This window comes from Bos taurus, chromosome 15 (assembly GCF_002263795.3).
Source record: "Bos taurus isolate L1 Dominette 01449 registration number 42190680 breed Hereford chromosome 15, ARS-UCD2.0, whole genome shotgun sequence".
NCBI classification, from domain to species: domain Eukaryota; kingdom Metazoa; phylum Chordata; class Mammalia; order Artiodactyla; family Bovidae; genus Bos; species Bos taurus.
Window position 1 is genome coordinate 56,353,955 of NC_037342.1, and position 23,215 is coordinate 56,377,169.

The 23,215-nt window shown below is 37.8% G+C and overlaps 1 protein-coding gene across 4 annotated transcripts in view; it reads left to right on the forward strand.

The window, feature by feature from the left end:
- Window positions 1-23,215, forward strand: part of ACER3 (alkaline ceramidase 3) — a 157,692-nt gene that overhangs the window by 107,148 nt on the left and 27,329 nt on the right. For all 4 annotated transcript variants that reach the window (XM_005216317.5, XM_024975532.2, NM_001102285.1 and 1 more), the window contains 1 exon segment: window positions 11,325-11,383. In XM_005216317.5, coding sequence (XP_005216374.1) covers window positions 11,325-11,383 — 59 coding nt within the window.

Here is a 23,215-nt window from a genome sequence, read left to right on the forward strand (position 1 = left end):
CAACAAGGATGATTGTCTTGCTAACCAGATTAGCTTCTCTGAGGAAGAATATACTGATAACAGTTCTACTTTATTGAGTCCAAGGTGATCCAGACATCTGAAAGGGAGCCAAATGCTATTTATTTAACTTGATGGCCTTGCGAAAGATAATATTCAAATCACATAGCTGTCACATTGAATAGAAACACCAGCATGTCTTAAGGAGGAAAACAAAAACAAAAGCATACATGAGAATAGATTAAATGGACATTTAAGAAATAATGTAACCCTTTTAAAGAAGCTAATTGAACAATCAGTAGTTGAGTATCTCAGATGAGATCTCATCTAATGTCTCAAAGAGTACTGTTGCTTAAAATCTTACCAAAGTAGATGTCTCCTAAAGATTGTTTCTCGACATGGCACATCAGTATTTTATTACTGTGCCTTCTAATTTGACACTCAAGGTTTGCAGGAAAGGACACACTATGTAAACAATTTGAAAAGCAGAAACTTGGATTTTTAACATTTTTAAATTTGTATTCTATCATGTTTTGTTTGTGCCATTTTATTACAAATTAGAGTAGAAGGATATATAAGCACACTGGAAAAGAAGCTGACTTTTTTAGTGTTTACTAAATATTGTGCTAAATATTATATATTCTTTCATATAGTTTATGTAGATTGACTAACTCATTATCTTATTAAAATATCAGCAAATCTGTTTAGGAATTGGGATTATCTTCATTTTATAGATGAGATAACTGAGAATCAGAAAGGTTAAATAATTTGCCCAGTGTTCAGCTCATTGATTGGAGAACTGGACATTGAACCCAGATCCTTTTTTCCCCTGAAACCCATATTACTTTTATGATATGTCCCTATAGCTAATTACTTTGGAATCTAATTTATTGTCCGAAAGATCTGTTTTTCAAAAGAATGAAAAATACTATTTAGATTTTTGTGCAATAGTGAACTTGGAAGAATGTGAAGACCAAATATATAAAACTTAGGGATAGCTGTGCTTTACTTTAAACCTCAGTTCAGTTATCAATTTAAAAAACTGCCCAAAGTCAAATATAAGTGAAGTACTTTGGGAATAAAAAGAGATTAAGTAATTTTTATAGAAGGATATTTGGAAGGCTTCACACAGGAAATGACATTTGAGGAGGATTTATTTGACCATGGAACTCTTTTTTTTTTCTTTTCATTGAATATCTCTTAATATCCCTCAGTACAGTGGTATTCTGGGGTCTTATTTGGGAAATCTTATGCTAAACACAAGACCATGTAGAACATGAGAAGAGAAAGAAGAATGGAACCAAATTGTGACTTATTGACTGTCATGCTAGAGTTTGGAACTTATTTTGTCATTGACAGAGACATAAATTATAGTAGTTGCATGTAGGCTGGATTAGAAGGCTGTATAGTTTGGGCAGAATTAAGATTTTAAACTAGTTCTGAATACCTACAAAAACTATGCTTTTACAAAGTCTCATTGCCTTATGAGTCTTATGAAATTATGTTACAGTTAAAAAGTAGTATCTGCATTTAGCTTACTACTATTTAAACTATCATCTAATTATGTAGGAAGCACCAGCCTTTTAGCCTTATCATATGAGAATTGTTCAGTCACTAAGTCATGTCCTACTCTTTGCAACCTCATGAACTGCAGCACGCCAGAGAATAATTTATACTATTAACTCCCAAAATAAAATGCCTCTTACATCAGTATTTTGAGTATGATTATAAAAATATGAAACCACAGTCACCTAGTTCAGTCCCTTCATTTTACAAATGGGAATCCAAGAGTAAGATGAGTGAATGGACTTATTCAAGTGACTTACGTATTGAAACTGTAATCAGGTGGTAGAAAAATCTGGATTCCCCTGACTGTAGCCCTTGGCTTTTTCTGTTAGAGGCTCCCTTTACTATGTTTGGGCAATTGAGTGAGTTCATTACAAATTCCAAATGCCTAAATCCCATTACCTATTACCACCATCGGTTCCCACTCACTGGTACTTTATCCACAGATCCCTACCTGATCTCCCACCCTCATAAATGTTTCTTGACCACAGATGAGCTGAGTGCCTTTCTCCAAGAGTGAAAGACTTGAACCCACTCTGGGCATTTAATGTGAAGCTGTTAATTATTTCAGCGGGTTATTATGGAATACTTTATTGTCTAAATGTCTTTTACTTTTAAACAATAATCAGAATTACAGAAAAGCTTCAAGGATGATAAAAAGAACTTTTGCCCCAAACCACGTGAAAGTTTATTGTCAACATACTGGAACATGATGACTTACGATAGTGTCTAATAGACATCTCCATTGTGTAATTGTTCTCTGTCCTTTCATAATTAATAACAACTTGGTAGTAAAGTACTTTGAGATTTATGAAAATACTCTTAATTATTAAACTTTGAATTTATTTTTATCTGTTTGGACTCTCTCTTATATTCCTACTTTATTCAGTATTCACTGATTTGTAACTATCATGATTTATTTTGGTATATCATGATTTCCATATAAAGAAAAGGTGGCAAGGATACACAGAAAAAGTGTACAAAAAAGATCTTCATAACCCAGATAACCATGATGGTATGATCACTCACCTAGAGCCAGACATCCTGGAATATGAAATCAAGCGGGCCTTAGGAAGCATCACTACGAACAAAGCTAGTGGAGGTGATGGAGTTGCAGTTGAGCTATTTCAAATCCTAAAAGATGATGCTGTGAAAGTGCTGCACTCAATATGCCAGCAAATTTGGAAAACTCAGCAGTGGCCACAGGACTGGAAAAGGTCAGTTCTCATTCCAGTCCCAAAGAAGGCAAATGCCAAAGAATGCTCAAACTACCACACAATTGCACTCATCTCACACGCTAGCAAAGCAATGCTCAAAATTCTCCAATCCAGGCTTCAACAGTAAGTGAACTGTGAACTACCCGGTGTTCAAGCTGGATTTTGAAAGGGCAGAGGAACCAGAGACCAAATTGCCAACATCCGCTGGATCATCAAAAAAGCAAGAGAGTTCCAGAAAAACAATTACTTCTACTTTATTGACTATGCCAAAGCCTTTGACTGTGTGGATCACAACAAACTGTGGAAAATTCTGAGAGATGGGAATACCAGGCCACCTGACTTGCCTCCTGAGAAATCTGTAAGCAGGTCAGGAAGCAACAGTTAGAACTGGACATGAAACAATAGACTGGTTCCAAATTGGGAAAGGAATACATCAAGGCTGTATATTGTCACCCTGCTTATTTAACTTGTATACAGAGTACATTATGTGAAATGCCAGACTGGATGATACACAAGCTGGAATCAAGATTGCTGGGAGAAATGTCAATAACCTCAGATATGCAGAAGATACCACCTTTATGGCAGAAAGCTAAGAAGAACTAAAGAACCTCTTGATGAAAGTAAAAGAAGAGAGTGAAAAGGCTGGCTAAAAACTCAACATTCAGAAAAATAAGATCATGACATCCGGTCCCATCACTCCATTGCAAATAGATGGGGAAACAATGGAAACAGTGGCAGACTTTATTTTTTGAGGCTCCAAAATCACTGAAGATGGTGACCACAGCCATGAAATTAAAAGATGCTTGCTCCTTGGAAGAAAAGCTCTGACCAACCTCGACAGCTTATTAAAAAGCAGAGACAAGGTCCCTCTAGTCAAAGCTGTGGTTTTTCTAGTAGTCATATATAGATGTGAAATTGGACTATAAAGAAAGCTAAGCACTGAAGAACTGATGCTTTTGAACTGTGTTGTTGGAGAAGACTCTTCAGAGTCCCTTGAACTGCAAAGAGATCCAACCAGTCAATCCTAAAGGTTGTCAGTCCTGAATATTCACTGGAAGGACTGATGCTGAAGCTGAATCTCTAATACTTTGGCCACCTGATGCTAAGAACTGACTCATTGGAAAAGACCCTGATGCTGGGAAAGAGTGAAGGCAGGAGGAGAAGGGGAAGACAGAGGATGAGATGGTTGGATGGCATCACTGACTCGATGGACATGAGTTTGAGCCAGCTCTGGGAGTTGGTGATGGACAGGGAAGCCTGGCGTGCTGCAGTCCATGGGGTCACAAAGAGTCAGACACGATTGAGCAACTGAACTGAACTGAACCATCATGATATATTTTGGTATACAAATTGTCTCAGATTTTGCCATTGGAGCAATTTCAGGCTGGTATCTATGCCCTTTTGACCTGTTCCCATCACTCTTTGAATATGTTTTACTTTTTGGCACAAGAAGATGTTCTTGACTTATCTTGTTCTTTCCCTGCTCCAGGCCTGATCTCCATGGAGCCTTGGTTTCTTTTATTGGAGAATGGAATTTAGAAACCAGATCCAAGTGCTGGATATGTGGTTACATATGTCTCTCCTCTATTAGACTGAGCTGTTTGCAGTCAGAAATAGGGTATCTTTTCATCTTTGAATGACAGATGCCTAGTCCAGTTACTGTCACACAGTCTGTGTTCAATAATTTGTGGTTGTTTAGTTGCTCAGTTCTGTCTGACTCTTTTGCGACCCTGTGGACTGTAGCTCACCAGGCTTCTCTGTGGGATTTCACAGGCAAGAATACTGGAGTGGGTTGCCAGTTACTTCTCCAGGAGATCTTCCTGACCCAGGAATAAAACCTGTGTCTCTTGCATCCCAGGCAGTTTCTTTACTGCTGAGTCACTCAGAATTCTCATTCAGTAAGTACTTGATAGAAAATAAAGTGGCCAGTTATTTGGAACCCCTCTCTATGTTTTTGCTTGATCCACGGAATAGAACATAATGAATAAGTCATGGAGAATGTAGCTCTGAAGAAATATTGAAAGTCAATCTCCCTCATTATCAAAATAATTATTGTATATCTACAGTTTTTGACTTCCCTGGTGGCTCAGATTGGTAAAGCATCTGCCTGTATTGTGGGGACCTGGGTTCAATGCCTGAGTTGGAAAGATCCCCTGGAGAAATAAATGGCAACCCACTCCAGTACTCTTGCTTGGAAAATCCCATGGACAGAGGAGCCTGGTAGGCTACAGTCCACAGGGTCACAAAGAGTCGGACACGACTGAGCGACTTAACTTCATTTCACTTCACTTCACAGTTTTTCAGGTCCCACACTATAGCCTCAGCCTACTTAATTTGCCCTCTTTTACCTCTCTGTTTCATCTGTCTTCAAATCTTTCCACATAGGCATCTTAATGCCACATCACAGAAGAAAAAATTGTTTTTCTGCCTTGCTCAAGTAATCTTTCTTTTTACTGATAAACAAAATCACAACATGCCTTTTTCCTAGGCTTCTTAGGGATAAGTACCAGGTCTCAGCTTACACACAGTATATTTCTATGATGCTTTAGCAGCGAGAAAATGCAAATATTATTTTTATTATACTCTTTGGAGTTTGGAGATTGAAAAAATTATTAAATATGGATAGAGATGAAAATTCCTTATAGTAATCTTTTAAAATGAAAATTATAGAGAATGGGAAAGTACATTCTGTTATCTTTTTATTTAAAAATGAATAATCTTAGAAGACTCTTGAGAGTCCCTTGGACAGCAAGGAGATCAAGGCAGTCAATCCTAAAGGAAATCAACCCTGAATATTCATTTGAAGGACTGTGGCTGGAGCTGCAGCTCCAATACTTTGGTCACCTGATGCAAGAAACAACTCGTTGGAAAAGACCCTGATGCTGGGGAAAATTGAGGGCAAGAGGAGAATGGAGTGACAGAGGTTCACATGGTTGGATGGCATCCCTGACTCAATGGACATGAGTTTGAGCAAACTCCGGGAGATAAGTAAAGTATAGAGAAGCCTGGGGTGCTGCAGGTCATGAGGTTGCAAAGAGTCAGGCATAACTTAGTAACTGAACAACAACAACAGTCTTTGAATATGTATAAAAAAAGGGTTATATGGACACTCCTAGCTCTAAGAAAACCTAGGAAATCAAGCTTTTATAGCTGGACATATAACCATCCTAATAAGATCAGTCTTTTATAAAGACAGAGGCAGGAGTAGATACTGAGTAGGCCACTACAGGCTCTGCCTCAGGTTTCTAGGGGAGAATAAAAATATATAGGATAGCCAGGCCATGGAAGCAGCCTAGATGTCCGTCAGCAGACGAATGGATAAGAGAGCTGTGGTATGTATACACAATGGAATATTACTCAGCTATTAAAAAGAATGCATTTGAATCAGTTCTAATGAGGTGGATGAAACTGGAGCCTATTATACAGAGTGAAGTAAGTCAGAAAGAAAAATACCAGTATATTAACACATATATATAGAATTTAGAAAGATGGTAACGATGACCCTATATGCGAGACTGCAAAAGAGACACAGAGGTAAAGAATAGACTTTTGGACTCTGGGTGAAGGCGAGGGTGGGATGATTTGAGAGAATAGCATTGTATCATGTATATTATCATATGTGAAATAGATCGCCAGTCCAGGTTTGATGCATGAGACAGGGTGCTCAGGGCTGGTACACTGGGATGACCCTGAGGGATGGGATGGGAGGGGGGTTCAGGATGGGAAACACATGTACACCCATGGCTGATTCATGTCAGTATATGGCAAAAACCACTACAATATTGTAAAGTAATTAGCCTCCAATTAAAACAAATAAATTAAAAAAATATATATAGGATAGAGATCTTTGTGAAGAAGAGAAAATTTATTTGGAAAATCCTCATTGTACTTCCAGGGTATAGGTTGTTATCCACCATTAGATATGTTTAACATGCTCTCTGAATCATCCATTTCTTTTGACTTCTCTATGCTAATAATTTGTAAATCTGTTAATTAAGCTCAGTTTTTTCTTCTAAGATTTAGATCCAAGTATCCAACTCCTATTACAGATCTCCACTTGGCTATCTAACTGACACCTCAAAGTCTGAACATACACAGAAATGAAATAAACATTTTCATCCCTTGTCTTTGTTTTCATATTATTATTTAACCCAATAAACAGTTAATGCACTCAACTGCCCAAGTCATAATCCAGGCCATCATAGATGTTACCAACTTTTCAGTTCAGTTCAGTTCAGTTCAGTCGCTCAGTTGTGTCCGACTCTTTGCGACCCCATGAATCACAGCACGCCAGGCCTCCCTGTCCATCACCAACTCCTGGAGTTCACTGAGACTCACATCCATCAAGTCAGTGATGCCATCCAGCCATCTCATCCTCTGTCGTCCCCTTCTCCTCCTGCCCCCAATCCCTCCCAGCATCAGAGTCTTTTCCAATGAGTCAACTCTTTGCATGAGGTGACCAAAGTACTGGAGTTTCAGCTTCAGCATCATTCCTTCCAAAGAAATCCCAGGGCTGATCTTCAGAATGGACTGGTTGGATCTCCTTGTAGTCCAAGGGACTCTCAAGAGTCTTCTCCAACACCACAGTTCAAAAGCATCAATTCTTTGGCGCTCAGCCTTCTTCACAGTCCAACTCTCACATCCATACATGACCACAGGAATTTATACCATATCTTAAAGTTGTTCTAAACCTTATTATCTCCCTAATCTATCCATTTTTCTCCTTTCCCATTGACACTACCCTAATTCAGGCCCCCGTGTCTCACCTAGGTCACTACAATATCTTGTCAGTGGTCAGTTTTCCATTAGTCTCACCTCCTAATTCATTCTCTGTCTACCATGACAGGGACATCTTTCTAATACATGAGTGATTATATTGAGCTACTGCTGAAACTTTTATTGACTTTGCATTGTTCTTTACATAAAGTCCCAACTCCTTAACATGACTTGTAAAGCAGATTTGATCTCTGCTTACCTTCTAACTTCATTTTCTTTGCTCTTCTCTCCAATAAGTATGTCCTAGACAGCATTACTTTTTTCTAGTCCCCACAGTGTAAGCTATGCCAGTTACTGTCTTCCACCTTCTTTTAATAATGTTTGTTATTACTAATAATTCTTGTCCTACTAATACTTCTGTTATAAAATTAAACATTATATCCTCCAAAAAGTCTTTCTTTTTTTCTTTCAGTTTTATTGAGACATAAATTACATACAGCACTGTATAATTTTAAAGTGTATAACATAATGATTTGACTTACATACATCATGAAATGATTGCCACAGTAGGTTTAGTGAACATCATCTCATAGAGATACAGTATATTAATGAAATTAAAATAATTTTTCCTTGTGATGAGAACTCTTAGAATTTACTCTTGTCAACTTTTATATGTAACATATAGCAGTGTTAATTACATCTCATGTTATACATTACATCCCTAATCCATGGAAATCTCTTTGATCTGCATAAGTTTAGATTAGGTGGCCTTCTTATGTGCTTGCAAAATGCTCTGTTCAGTCCCTGTCACAGAGATAAAATACTACATTTTAACTGCATGGTTGCTTATCCCTCTCCTCACCAGGTTGTAATTGCAGGGATTATGACTTTTCTATTCACTGTTATAGCAGCATAGCTGCAATTACTGATTCAGGTGGGCAATCAGTCTCTGAAGTGAAGTGAAGTGAAAGTTGCTCAGTCGTGTTCGACTCTTTGCAACCCCATATACAGTCCATGGAATTCTCCAGGCTAGAATACTGGAATGGGTAGCCTTTCCCTTCTCCAGGGGATCTTCCCAACCCAGGGATCAAACCCAGGTCTTCCACAATGCAGGCAGATTCTTTACCAGCTGAGCCACAAGGCAAGCCCAAGAACACTAGAGTGGGTATCCTATCCCTTCTCCAGAAGATCTTCCCGACCCAAGAATTGAACCGGGTCTCCTGCATTGCAGGTGGATTCTTTACCTACTGAGCTATCAGGGAAGCCCAGGTATCAGTCTCTAATAGACTTTAATCTAATACTGTGTTTATTTATTTTTATTGTAAAATACATGGTAGAGGATACAACAAGTATAACATTTTCATCTTATCAAGAAATTCAGAGCTAGCCTTATACACATACGTTGTGTATCAGATACACGTTTTGCCCTCTCATTCATGTACGTGTGTACATCTGCCAGGTTTGAAAGCTAAGAGTAATGGAAGTCACTGTAAAGAAGCAACAGCCCCTTTTTTCTTTCTTTCCTCCCCCTCACCATTCTTTATTATGGGCATCTTTTATACTGTTCTCATGTAGTCCCCAAGCCTGCAACATGTGCAGTCCTTGACAACAACAAAAGCAGACACAACACTCCTCATTTATCTTACCTGTTGTTTTCAAGGCTGGGAGACCTGAGGTCATTCTCAACCAGGCCCACACCATCCCAGGCTGTATATTAACCCTCTACGCATAACATTATCTCCCCAGGGACTAGTGCAATGCTCAATAGATATGGTTGGATTCTATGTAGTAAAACACAACTAGTAGGCAAGAATCATAGCAGGGCCTTATAAGAGAGTCCAAAATAGAAAGGGTGAAAGTGAAAGTGGAAAAATATATATCATGCAAATGCTAAGCAAAAGAAAATATGATATAGTATCAGACAAAATAGGCTTTAAGCGGGGAAAATATTTCTGTTGATAGAAAAGAATTACTTTGTAGTATTAAAAGTGTTCAATTTGGAAAATTATAATTTAATTTAATTTATAATTTATGTACCTTTAATATATATTGGAGAAGGAAATGGCAATCCACTCCAGTACTATTGCCTGGAAAATCCCATGGACAGAGGAGCCTGGTAGGCTACAGTCCATGGGGTCGCAAAGAGTCGGACATGACTGAGCGACTTCACTTTAATATATATAATACCTCAAAATATATAATGAAAAAATTGACTAAACTAGAAGAAAAACTAGAGAAATCTATAACCTTAGGTTACTTTAGTGCACAATTATCAGTACCTTATAGAAGACACAGAAGACAAACAATATGATTAAAAAAATTTGACCTATAGAGCAAATGTAAAATATTACACCCAACAATTGCAGAAACACTTTTTGTTCCACATTTACAGAAATTGACTATATACTTGTTCATACAGTAAGTCTTAACAAATTTCAGATGACTTAATCGGAATATAATTTCTGACTATAAAGCAATTATATTAGAATTTAAGTAATATAATTTTAAATAACATGGATCAGAGAAATCCTAGAAATTGGAATTGAATTGAATCAATGGAAAACAGTTTGACACTTCTAGTAATTTTGATAATAATATGCCCTCTGATCCAGCAACTACATCCCTAGGTACATACTCTGGAGAAGTTTTTGTATGTGTGCAGTAGAATGTGTGAAACCAATACAATATTGTAAAGTTAAAAAATAAAATTAAATTTTAAAAATAAAATTAAATAAATAAAAACAGAATTAAAAAAAAAAAAAAGAGAATGTTCATAACATTGAAAACTAGAAATAACCCAAAAATGTCCATCAGTATAGCAATGGGTAAATAAGTTGTGATATTTATTTGTGTGATGTCAAAAGTGATTGAACCATGGCAACATATAACTAGATCTTAAAAGACAAAAACAAATGTATGTAATGTTATTCTATTGTAAATTAAAATTAAAAATTTAAAAACCTATATTTAGGAGTGCATATTTAGGAGACCAGTTTAATTTAGTAAATATGTAAGGAAAAGGAAAATGTTTATTTAAAAAATCAGAGTGGTTTTCTCTAAGGAGTAGGGGAGAGAGTTGGACTGGGAAGAGACAACAAATATCTTGACCTGAATGGTACCCAGTTATTGGCTTTATAAATATTTGTTACGTTATACCTTTATATTCTATGAAGTTTTCTTGTATTTAATAATTCACACTCTTAAAAGCTAAATTTTCCCACTAGTTTCAGGTTTCCAGTTGGTAATACCTATCCAGTGCTCAGTATAGAAGAGAAAGAGGTTAGTTGTTGGAACCAAGTCTGAGAAGATGTGGGAACATATAGAATAAAGAACACAGGGGAGTGGACTAACCTCAGTCAAGAAAAAATGGGCATCTCTTTCTTTGAAAACTAGGAATAGGAGAAAGAATACAGGGAGAGGATGCAGAAACACTTAGGAGGAGAGTTTAAAAGAGTCCAGATATATAAGACAGGAAGTAGAATCATTTGCTAAAAGTGAACCTAACAAAAAGGGAGGGATATCTAGGGAGTATGAAGCAGAAATACAGCATTTATTCAGGTTTCAGCAGATATTTAAAATTTCTTGTAACCATTCAGAGTTAAAATTAATGCGGGACTTCTGATATTGGTTATTCACAAGCAGGATCTTTCCTCAAAGGTTAGTATGACTCTTAATTATTTAATTATATTAACACATATGTTCTTTAAAATGTAATGAAAAATAATAAATGTTTACATTTAACTTGGAGGGCTGTTTTTGTAGGCAAAGTATACTTCCACTGCCAAAGAATGATGATCTTAAGAACTTCATTTTTCCTTTCTTCTTCAGGTCATGTATGGAATGTTGGTCTTCACTTTAGTGGTTCGATCTATTTATATTGTTACATGGTAAGTAGTTTGGATCAAAAGAGTATACTTAGGTGGTAAATCTATAGCCTAATTGAAATAACTCATAAAATCCAACTCCAGAAGGGATATTGATAGAAAACTTATAACCCAACATTTATTATGGTAGATTGCAAGGAATACTAATTCTTTAAGCAAGTTGTTAATAGGCATCATGTGAAAGCAAGACTTTTAAAATAAAAGAAATTTGAGGAAAGCTGTGTGTGATGGCCTCCTTTTGAGTATTTATAATGTACATGAGTATATTAAAGGACTTGAAAACTCCTACAGTAGAAAGGAAAATAATTGTTTTTATGTTTCTCAAACTACTGCAGACTATGTCTCAAGAAAGGCTGTCTGTGTCACAGAGAAACAGTGTTCCAGAAAAATCATTTAGGAAATAGGCATAAACTTTATAGAGTTTGTGAAAAATAAAATATTTCATGTGAGTACCTGACACAGGGCCTCGCCATATAGCAGGTGCTCAGTAGGTAAATAGTATATGATTTATGGGTTTGTTCCTTTTTTTTTTTCTCTTTTATTTAAACTTTTTATTTTGAGATAATTGTAGAAACAAATGCATTTGTAAGAAATTAGAGATCATCTGTACTCTACCAATTTCTTCAAGTGACAATGTCTTGCAAAACTATTCTGCAATATCATAACAGGATTTGACGTTGACAGAGTCAAGATACAGAACAATTCTATCACCCTGTGTTGTCTTTCTGTAGCCACATCCACTTTTGCTCCTGCCCTGTCCCCTCACTAGCTATCCTTAACCCCTAGCAACCACTAATCTGCCCTTCATTTCTCTAATTTTTTCATTTTAAGAGTGTTATATAAATGGAATCATACAGTATATATAACCAGTGGGACTGACCTTTTGCATTCAGCATAATTCACTGGAGATTGATACAAGTGATTGAATATATCAGTAGTTTGTCCCTTTTTATTGTGGATAATATTTCATGATATGGGTGTACCACAGGTTAATCATTCACCTGTTGAATGACACCTGAATTTATAGTTTTTTATTTCTAGTTTCTTACTGTTACAAATAAGTCTGCTATGAAAATTTGTTTACAGATAAGTTTTCATTTCTCTGGAATAAATGCCCAGAATGCAATTACTTGGTTGTATGATAGTTGTATATTTAGTTCTTTTTAAACCTGCCAGACTGTTTTCCAGAGTGGCTGTTCGATTTTGCATTCCCACCAGCACTGTATGTGTGAGCCATTCTCTCTGCATCCTTGCCAACGTTTGGTATTGTCACTATTTTTAATTTTAGCCATTCTTATAGATAAGTACTGATATCTTATTGTGGTTTTAAGTCTCATTTCCCTAATGGGTATTGATGTTGAACATATTTTCATGTGCCTACTTGCCATCTCTATGTCCTTTTTGGTGAAATGTCTGTTCCTGTCTTTGTCTATTTTCTAATGAGATTGTTTCTCTCTTTTTCCAGTTGAGTTTTGAGCATTCTTTGTATATTGTAGATACTAATCCTTCCTCAAATATGTGGCTCACAAATATTTTCTCACAATCTGTACTAGTCTTTCCATGGTCTTCATGTGGTCTTTCACAGAGCAAAAGTTTTTAATTTTTATGAAGTCAGTTTATCAGTTTTCCTTTTATATATCACATTTGGGTGTCCAGTCTAAGGACTCTATGCCTAACCCTAGGTTTTCCCTTGTTTTTTTACTAAAAGTTTTGTATAGTTTTACATTTTACATGGAACTTTATTTTGAGTTATATAAGGGTAAGGATTAGCTTGAGGTCCATTTTTTAGCCTTTAGATATCCAACTACTCCAAGACCACGGGTTGAAATGGCCGTTTTTTCAATGAATTGCTTTTTCACCGTCCTCAAAAATTATTTGAATATATTTATGTGGATGTATTTCTGAGTTTTGGAATTCTATTCTACTGATTTTGGTGTCTATTCTTCTACCAATCCTATACTCTATTGATTACTGTACCTGTAGAATAACTCTTCAAATCATATAGATTGATCCCTCTCACTTTGCTTTCAAATTGTTTGTGCTATTTGGATTTCTTTGCCTTTCATACAAGTTTTAGAATAATGTCTATATTTAAAATCTTATTGGGATTTTGATAGGAATTGCACATTGCATTGAACCATCATATCTATTTATGAAGAATTGACATCTTTACTATGTTGAGTCTTCCAGTCTATGAACACTATGTGTCTTATGTGTCTCTTCATTTATTTGGATAATCTTTGATTTCTTCCATCAGCATTTTGGAGTTTTGATATTTTTTTTTTAAACAATGGTATTGTATTTTTAAATTTTGCTGTCCAAATATTTTTATGTATAAACATAGCATATTAATAATAGTACCAGAGAGATCAAGATGACAGAATAGAAGGACATGGAGCTCACCTTCTCTCACAGATACATCTCACAGAACAGTTCTCATAATGACTACTAAACACTGCAAAAGATCTCATACAACGAAAGCTGCAAGAAAGTTCACCATGTAACTGTGTAAAACAAATGGAAAAAAAAAAATACAGAATTGGGCTTTGACCTACACCCTGGGAAGGAACTATGAAACAGGAAAGATTCCCTCATCCTGGGAATGCCCTTCCTCAGCTGGGAGATCAGTCAGGACAGAAAGGGAGCATCGGAGCTTCAAAGGAGTGTACAGCAATTGGCTTGTGGCAGGCAAAACAGAGAGAGACCAGTACAGAAGATCTGACCACTATGCTGCACCCCCTAGCCTGAGACATGCATCCGCTGTTACATGTAGGGGCTGAGTGCTGAAATTCGGGCTTCAGCAGACAAACCTGGGGAGAGGACTGGACTGGGGTTGGCTATATGGAGACAGCCTGAAGAAGCTGGAGTGTGGCCCAGGCCACAACTGGGAGTATGTACAAGATGGAGCCCATGTCCACCATAGAAGCCCCATTGTTAATGCACACACAAACAGAGGGGAGGGACCCTGCCGTAGAAAACTTTTTTTCCTCTTTGTTCACAGCAGGCACAGTTCCCCCTCTATGAGCTCTAGGAGCTTGCAAGCCCTGGCAGTTGGCCATGCACTGAGGCAGGGCTGAAATCTGGGCTTGCAGCTTTGTGACTGATGGATTTACAACACTGGTGCCTTTGTAAGTTCAGTGCCTGCTGGACATCTCAGTGGATTACTTGTGCTCCTGAGCCTGGAGTGGGTCCAGATTTAGTGGCTGTTGGCTTTGCGGGCATGTAAATGCACACGTGGGCCAGGGTCTACACGGATTCCGTAGCTCCCATGGCAGTTCCAGGGGAGCATTATGGCAAGTCCCAGTGCCTGACTTTGGCAGATCTGGGCCAGTGGCTTTTGAGCACAGCAGCTGAGGGACATTCATACTGATTGCCTGCATTCCCATGACTGAAGCAGGGCCGAGGGTAGTGCCAACAATGAAGTACTTTGTGAGCCCACACAATGGTGGCAGATGACACCAGAGTCACATTCTGGTGGACAGCTCCTGTGGAGGAATACTCAGTGGTTCCTCTCCCAGCAGAAGCACGCCAGTTCCATGTACCCGACACTGAGTTTTGAATTGGATCTGGAGGTTTCTATTGGACTTCCCTGGTGGCTCAGACGGTAAAGCGTCTGTCCACAATGTCAGAGACCTGGGTTCGATCCCTGGGTTGGGAAGATTCCCTGGAGAAGGAAATGGCAACCCACTCCAGTACTTTTGCCTTGAAAATCCCATGGACAGAGGAGCTTGGTGCAGGCTATTATCCATGGGGTCGCAAAGAGTCGGGCATGACTGAGCGACTTCACTTTCACTTTGGGGGTTTCTACTCCAACAACTGGGGAGCAGACCCTGCCCCTGACAGGGCTGTGACAGCCACAGAGTAAAGAGGAGGCCCTAGTCAACATACAGTGCAGGCTGTGGTCACCACAGCACCCACCCTTATGAAGGGAATAAGAGCCAGCACATACTGAGGAAAGACATGGCAGACATCCATACTAAAAAACAAACTTTGCACCAAAAATATTAGTCTCATACAGGCTCCACGGGAATGTGAAAGTTGCTCAGTTGTGTCTGACTCTTTGCGACCCCATGGACTATACAGTCCATGAAATTCTCCAAGCCAGAATCCTGGAGTGGGTAGCCTTTCCCTTGTCCAGGGGATCTTCCCAACCCAGGATTTGAACCCAGGTCTCTCGCATTGCAGGTGGATTCTTTATCAGCTAAGCCACAAGGGAAGCCCAAGAATACTGGAGTGAGTAGCCTATCCCTTCTTCAGCGGATCTTCCCAACCCAGGAATCAAACCAGAGTCTCCTGCATTGAGGGTGGATTCTTTACCAACTGAGCTGTTAGGGAAGCTCCTCCACAGGAATGTTCCTACATAAAAACAGCCCTTAAAGACCACAGTAGATAACTGCTCCTCCTAAATTCATAGAGAAATAGAGGTAAAAAGAAGCAGAGGAAACACTGCCAATTAAAAGAACGAGAGAAGTCCCCTGAAAGAACAATAAAACAGACCTCTCCTGTCTACTAGATCCCATGTTCAAAAAGGAGGTAGTAAAAATACTGAAGGAATTAAGAAAGGCTATCAACAGAAATGTACATCACTGTAACATGGAACTAGAAACTATTAAGGGGAATCAATTAAAACTAGAAAACTCATTTGCTGAAGATGGAACCCAAGCTGAAGGCAGTGAATAGCAAACTAAATAATGCAGAAGATCAAACAAGTGATCTGGAAGATATAATAATGGAAATTACCCAATCAAAACAGCAGACAGAAAGACACACACACACACAAAATCAATATATAAGACCTTTTGGATAATACAAAGTGAGCCAGTCTGTGGAATAGGGATCCTAGAAGAGAAAAAGGAAAGAGGGTTGAAATTATAGTTGAAGAAATTATGCCTGAAAACTTCCCAAACTTCAAGAAGGAAACAGATAGCCAGGCACAGGAAGCCCAGACAAGGAGAACCCAAACAAACCTACACCAAGACATGGTATAATTAAAATGGTGAAGATTAAAGATAATGAGGATTTTAAAGGCAGCTAGAGAAAAACAAAGAGTTAGTTATAAGGGAATCCCCATAAGGCTCTCAGCTCATTTCTCTACAGAAACATTCCAGTCAGAAGGGAGTGGCAATATATATTCAAAGTTCTGAAAATGAAAAGCCTGCAATCTGGAATACTCTACATAGCAAGATTATCATTCAGAATAGAAGGATAAAGAATTTCTCAGACAAACAAAACCTAAAGGAATATAGTAGTACTAAACCTAACCTAAAAGAAATATTGAAAGGTTGTCTGTAAATAGAAAAGAAATAGGGAATTCCTAGCAGTCCAGCGGTTAGGACTCAACACTTTCAGGGCCGGTCCCAACATCAATTCCTGGTCGTGGAACTAAGATCCCGCAAGCCATGCAGCTTGGCATAATTAAATACATACATACATAGAAAAGAAGCAACAATCTATAGGAAAGAGAAAATCACGATTGGAAAATAAGGCAGAATTTAAAAAAACAAACAAAACAAAACTTTGTGAGAATAGTGATAACTGCAATGAACAGCAAAAGGATAAACATGAAGATGTTAGAGAAGACATCAAAATCATAAAATGTGGGAGAGGAGAGTAAGAAAACGTAGGATTTTTTTTTTTTTTAAGCCCATATGACTACCAGTCTCAGGCAAATAGATACATTAATGGATTAATATACTTGGAAAACAGAGTAACCACAAATAAAAAACATAATTGATACAGAAACAACAAAAAGAACTCAAGCATAATATAAAAGAAAGTCATCAAACTACAAAAGGAAAAGGGAAAAAAGGAATAAAGAAGAAATACAAAATCTACTGGGAAGCAAGGTTTTAAATGGCAATAAATACATATCAATAATTACCTTAAATGTCAATGGACTAAAGACTCCAATCAAATACGTAAAGTGGCAGATTGGATAAAAAACAAGAGCCTACAATATATATGTTGCCTACAAGAGACCCTTTTTAGAGTGAAGGACACACATAGATTGAAAAGTGAGGGAATGAAAAAAATATGCACTCGGAAATGACAAGAAAGTGGGAATTGCAATACTCAGTATCAGACAAAATAAACTTTAAATTAAAGGCTAGAAAGAAAGATAAGGAAGGCCACTAATGTTAAAAGGATCAACAAGGGAAGAGGATTTTATATTTTTATGCATCTACTGTAGAAGAACCCAAATACTAACAGACAAAAAGGGAGAAATTGATGAGAATACAATAATAGTAGGGTTTAACATCCCACTGACATCAGTGGGCATATCTTTCAGACAGAAACTCAGTAAGGCAACAGAGATCCTAAATGGCACAATAGAGCAGTTAGACTTAATTGGTTTTTAAAATTTTGATACATCTTGATATGGTGACATGACATAAAACCCAGGATACACATTCTTTTCAAGTGCACATGGAACATGATCTAGGATAGACTAGAAATCAGCCATAGAAAGAGAAACAAGGGGGAAAAAAAGTTACTAAGTAACATGTTGCTAAAAAAACCAGTAGCTCAACTTGAAGAGGAAATTTAAAAATACCTTGAGATAATGTCAGTGAAAACACAACCATACAAAATTAAAAATGGGATGCAGCAAAAGCAGTCTTAAGAGGGAAGTTTATAGCAATATAGGCCTTCTTCAAAAAAAAAAAAAGAAAAAGAAGAAAAATCTCAAACAACCTAACCTATCATTGAAAAAAATTCGATAAAGAAGAAACCTAAAGTTAGCAAAGGAAGGAAATAGTAAAGGTGAGAGAGGAAATAAAATAGAGATTAAAAAACAATAGAAAAAAATCAATAAAACCATGAGCTTTTTTTTGAAAGGATAAACACAATTGACAAACCTCTACACAGTTCACTGAAAAGAAGAGATTCCCAAATAAACAAAATAAGAAATGAAAAAGGAGAAATTATATCTCATACTACCACAGAAATACAAAAAAAAAAAATAATAATAAGAGAATGCTATGAATGTTATATGCCAGCAAATTGGACAACCTAGAAGAAATGGATAAATTCCTAGAATCATGCAACCCACTAAAACTGAATCAAGAAGGAATAGATAATTTGAACAGACTTACTACATGAAGTGAAATAGAATCTGTAAAACAAAAAATATATACCTCCCTGCAAACAAATTCAGGACTGGATGGCTTCACTAGAGAATTCTAGGACCAAGCATGCAAAGACAAACTTATACTAGTACGTCTCAAAGTCTTCCAAAAAAGCGAAGAAGAAAGAAGACGCCTAAAGTCAGTCTTTGAAGCCACCACCACCCTGATACCAAAACCAGACAAGGACACTACCAAAAAAGAAAATTATAGGCCAACATCACTGATAAACAGCAACACAGAAATCCTGAACAAAATATTAACAAACCGAATCTAACAGAACTGAAAAAAGATCAGATGCCATTATGAAACTGGATTCATCCCAGGTTACAAGGAGGTTCAATATAGGCAAATCAATCAATGTGATCAGATCAGGTCAGTCGCTCAGTCGTGTCCAACTCTTTGCGACCCCATGAATCGCAGCACGCCAGGCCTCCCTGTCCATCACCAACTCCCGGAGTTCACTGAGACTCACATCCATCGAGTCAGTGATGCCATCCAGCCATCTCATCCTCTGTCATCCCCTTCTCTTGCCCCCAATCCCTCCCAGCATCAGAGTCTTTTCCAATGAGTCGACTCTTGACATGAGATGGCCAAAGTACTGGAGTTTCAGCTGTAGCATCATTCCTTCCAAAGAAATCCCAGGGCTGATCTTCAGAATGGACTGGTTGGATCTACTTGCAGTCCAAGGGACTCTCAAGAGTCTTCTCCAACACCACAGTTCAAAAGCATCAATTCTTCGGAGCTCAGCCTTCTTCACAGTCCAACTTTCACATCCATACATGACCACAGGAAAAACCATAGCCTTAACTAGACGAACCTTTGTTGGCAAAGTAATGTCTCTGCCCTTGAATATCCTATCTAGGTTGGTCATAACTTTCCTTCCAAAGAGTAAGCGTCTTTTAATTTCATGGCTGCAGTCACCATCTGCAGTGATTTTGGAGCCCAGAAAAATAAAGTCTGACACTGTTTCCACTATTTTCCCATCTATTTCCCATGAAGTGATGGGACCAGATGCCATGATCTTCGTTTTCTGAATGTTGAGCGTTAAGTCAACTTTTTCACTCTCCACTTTCACTTTCATCAAGAGGCTTTTTAGTTCCTCTTCACTTTCTGCCATAAGGGTGGTGTCATCTGCATATCTGAGGTTATTGATATTTCTCCCGGCAATCTTGATGCCAGCTTGTGTTTCTTCCAGTCCAGTGTTTCTCATGATGTACTCTGCATATAAGTTAAATAAACAGGGTGACAATATACAGCCTTGATGTACTCCTTTTCCTACTTGGAACCAGTCTGTTGTTCCATGTCCAGTTCTAACCGTTGCTTCCTGACCTGCATACAAATTTCTCAAGAGGCAGGTCAGGTGGTCTGGTATTCCCATCTCTTTCAGAATTTTCCACAGTTTATTGTGATCCACACAGTCAAAGGCTTTGGCATAGTCAATAAAGCAGAAATAGATGCTTTTCTGGAATTCTCTTGCTTTTTCGATGATCCAGCAGATGTTGGCAATTTGATCTCTGGTTCCTCTGCCTGTTCTAAAACCAGCTTGAACATCAAGAAGTTCATGGTTCACATATTGCTGAAGCCTGGCTTGGAGAATTTTGAGCATTACTTTACTAGCGTGTGAGATGAGTACAATTGTGTGGTAGTCTGAGCATTCTTTGGCATTGCCTTTCTTTGGGATTGGAATGAAAACTGACCTTTTCCAGTCCTGTGGCCACTGCTGAGTTTTCCAAATTTGCTGGCATATTGAGTGCAGCATTTTCACAGCATCATCTTTCAGGATTTGAAATAGCTCAACTGGAATTCGATCACCTCCACTAGCTTTGTTCGTAGTGATGCTTTCTAAGGCCCACTTGACTTCACATTCCAGGATGTCTGGCTCTGGGTCAGTGATCACACCATTGTGATTATCTGGGTCATGAAGATCTTTTTTGTACAGTTCTTCTGTGTATTCTTGCCATCTCTTCTTGATATCTTCTGCTTCTGTTAGGTCCATACCATTTCTGTCCTTTATCGAGCCCATCTTTGCATGAAATGTTCCTTTGGTATCTCTGATTTTCTTGAAGAGATCTCTAGTCTTTCCCATTCTGTTGTTTTCCTCTATTTCTTTGCATTGATCGCTGAAGAAGGCTTTCTTATCTCTTCTTGCTATTCTTTGGAACTCTGCATTCAGATATTTATATCTTTTCCTTTCTCCTTTGCTTTTCACTTCTCTTCTTTTCACAGCTATTTGTAAGGCCTCCCCAGACAGCCATTTTGCGCTTTTGCATTTCTTTTCCATGGGGATGGTCTTCATCCCTGTCTCCTGTACAATGTCACAAACCTCATTCCATAGTTCATCAGGCATTCTATCTATCAGATCTAGGCCCTTAAATCTATTTCTCACTTCCACTGTATAATCATAAGGGATTTGATTTAGGTCATACCTGAATGGTCTAGTGGTTTTCCATACTTTCTTCAATTTCAGTCTGAATTTGGCAATAAGGAGTTCATGGTCTGAGCCACAGTCAGCTCGCGGTCTTGTTTTTGCTGACTGTATAGAGCTTCTCCATCTTTGGCTGCAAAGAATATAATCAATCTGATTTTGATGTTGACCATCTGGTGACGTCCATGTATAGAGTCTTCTCTTGTGTTGTTGGAAGAGGGTGTTTGTTATGACCAATGCATTTTCTTGGCAAAACTCTATTAGTCTTTGCCCTGCTTCATTCCGTATTCCAAGGCCAAATTTGCCTGTTACTCCAGGTGTTTCTTGACTTCCTACTTTTGCATTCCAGTCCCCTATAATGAAAAGGACATCTTTTTTGGGTGTTAGTTCTAAAAGGTCTTGTAGGTCTTCATAGAACCATTCAGCTTGAGCTTCTTCAGCATTACTGGTTGGGGCATAGACTTGGATTACTGTGTTATTGAATGGTTTGCCTTGGAAATGAACAGAGATCATTCTGTCGTTTTTGAGATTGCATCCAAGTACTGCATTCTGGACTCTTTTGTTGACCATGATGGCTACTCCATTTCTTCTGAGGGATTCCTGCCCACAGTAGTAGATCAATCAATGTGATAGATCAATCAGTGTGGTAGATCACTCAATGTGATACACCACATCAAAAGACAGAAATCATCTCAATAGATGCAGAAGAAGCATTTGATAAAATTCAACATCCATTCATGATAAAATTTCTCACTAAAGTGGGTATAGAGGAAACATACCTGAACAGAATAAAAGTTATTTATGACAGATGTACAGCCAATATAATACTCAGTGGTGAAAAGCTGAAAGCTTTCCTGTTAAAATCTGGAACAAGAGAAGGATGCCCGTTCGTACCACTTCTATTCAACATTATATTGGAAGTCCTCAACACGGCAATCAGATGGGAAAAAGGAAATAAAGGTATCCAAGTTGGAACAGAAGAGGTTAAACTGTTATTATATGCAGATGATTAATATTATATATTGTTGTTCAGTTGCTCAGTCGTGTCTGACTCCTTGTAACCCCATGGACTGCATCTTGCCAGGCTTCCCTGTCCTTCACCATCTCCCGGAGCTTGCTCAAACTCATGTCCATTGAGTTGGTCATGCCAGTCAACCATCTCATCCTCTGTCGTCCCCTTTTGCCTTCTGTCTTTTCCGATGAGTTGGCTCTTTGCATCAGGTGGCCAAAGTATTAGAGCTTCAGCTTCAGCATCAGTCTTTCCAATGAAGATTCAGCATTGATATTATAAATAGAAAAGCTAAAGACTTCACACAAAATCTACTCAAACTGATAAGCAAATTAAGCAAGATATAGTAGCAGACTACAAGACTAACATACATAAATGTGTTGCATTTCCTTACGTTAACAATGAATTATTAGAAAGGGAAAGTAAAATAGCAGTCTCTTTTAAAAGCACGTTGAAAAATCAAAATGCTTAGGAATAAACCTGATGAAGAGGGTCAGAGACTTTATATGCTGAGAACTATAAAATGTAGTTAAAGGGAACTAAAGATGATTCAAAGAAAGGGAATTACATCTCATTATCTCAGTTTGGAAGAATTAATATTGTTAAAATGACCCTATTACCCAAAGCAATCTACAAATTTAATGTGATTCCTATCAAACTACCCATGATAATTTCCACAGAACTAGAACAAATAATCCTGAAATTTATGTGGAAAGATAAAAGACCCAGAATTGCTAGAGCAGTTCTGAGGAAACAGAGCTGGAGGCATAGCCCTTTTAGACTTTAGACAATGCCTCAAAGGTACAGTAATCACAGCAGCATGATGTTGGCTCAGAACAGACCTATGGATCAGTAGAACAGAAGAGAGAGCTGAGAAATAAGCCCATACACCTATGATCAATTAATGTTTGAGAAATGAGGCAAGAATACACAATGGAGAAAAGATAGTCCCTTTGGCAAGTGATGCTAGGAAAGCTAGACACCCACATATATATCAGTGAAGTTAGAATACTCCTCACCCCGTACCCAAAAATAAACTCAAATGGATTATAGACATGACTTTATAAGACATGACACCATGAAACACCTAGAAAACAAGATAGGGAAAACATTCTCTGACATAAATCATGCCAGTATTTTCTTAGGTCAGTCTTTCAGGTCAATACAAATAAAGATAAATAAATGGGACTTAATCAAACATATAAGCTTTTGAACAGCAAAGGAAACCATAAACAAAGTGAAAATACAACCTGTGGACTAGGAGAAAATATTTG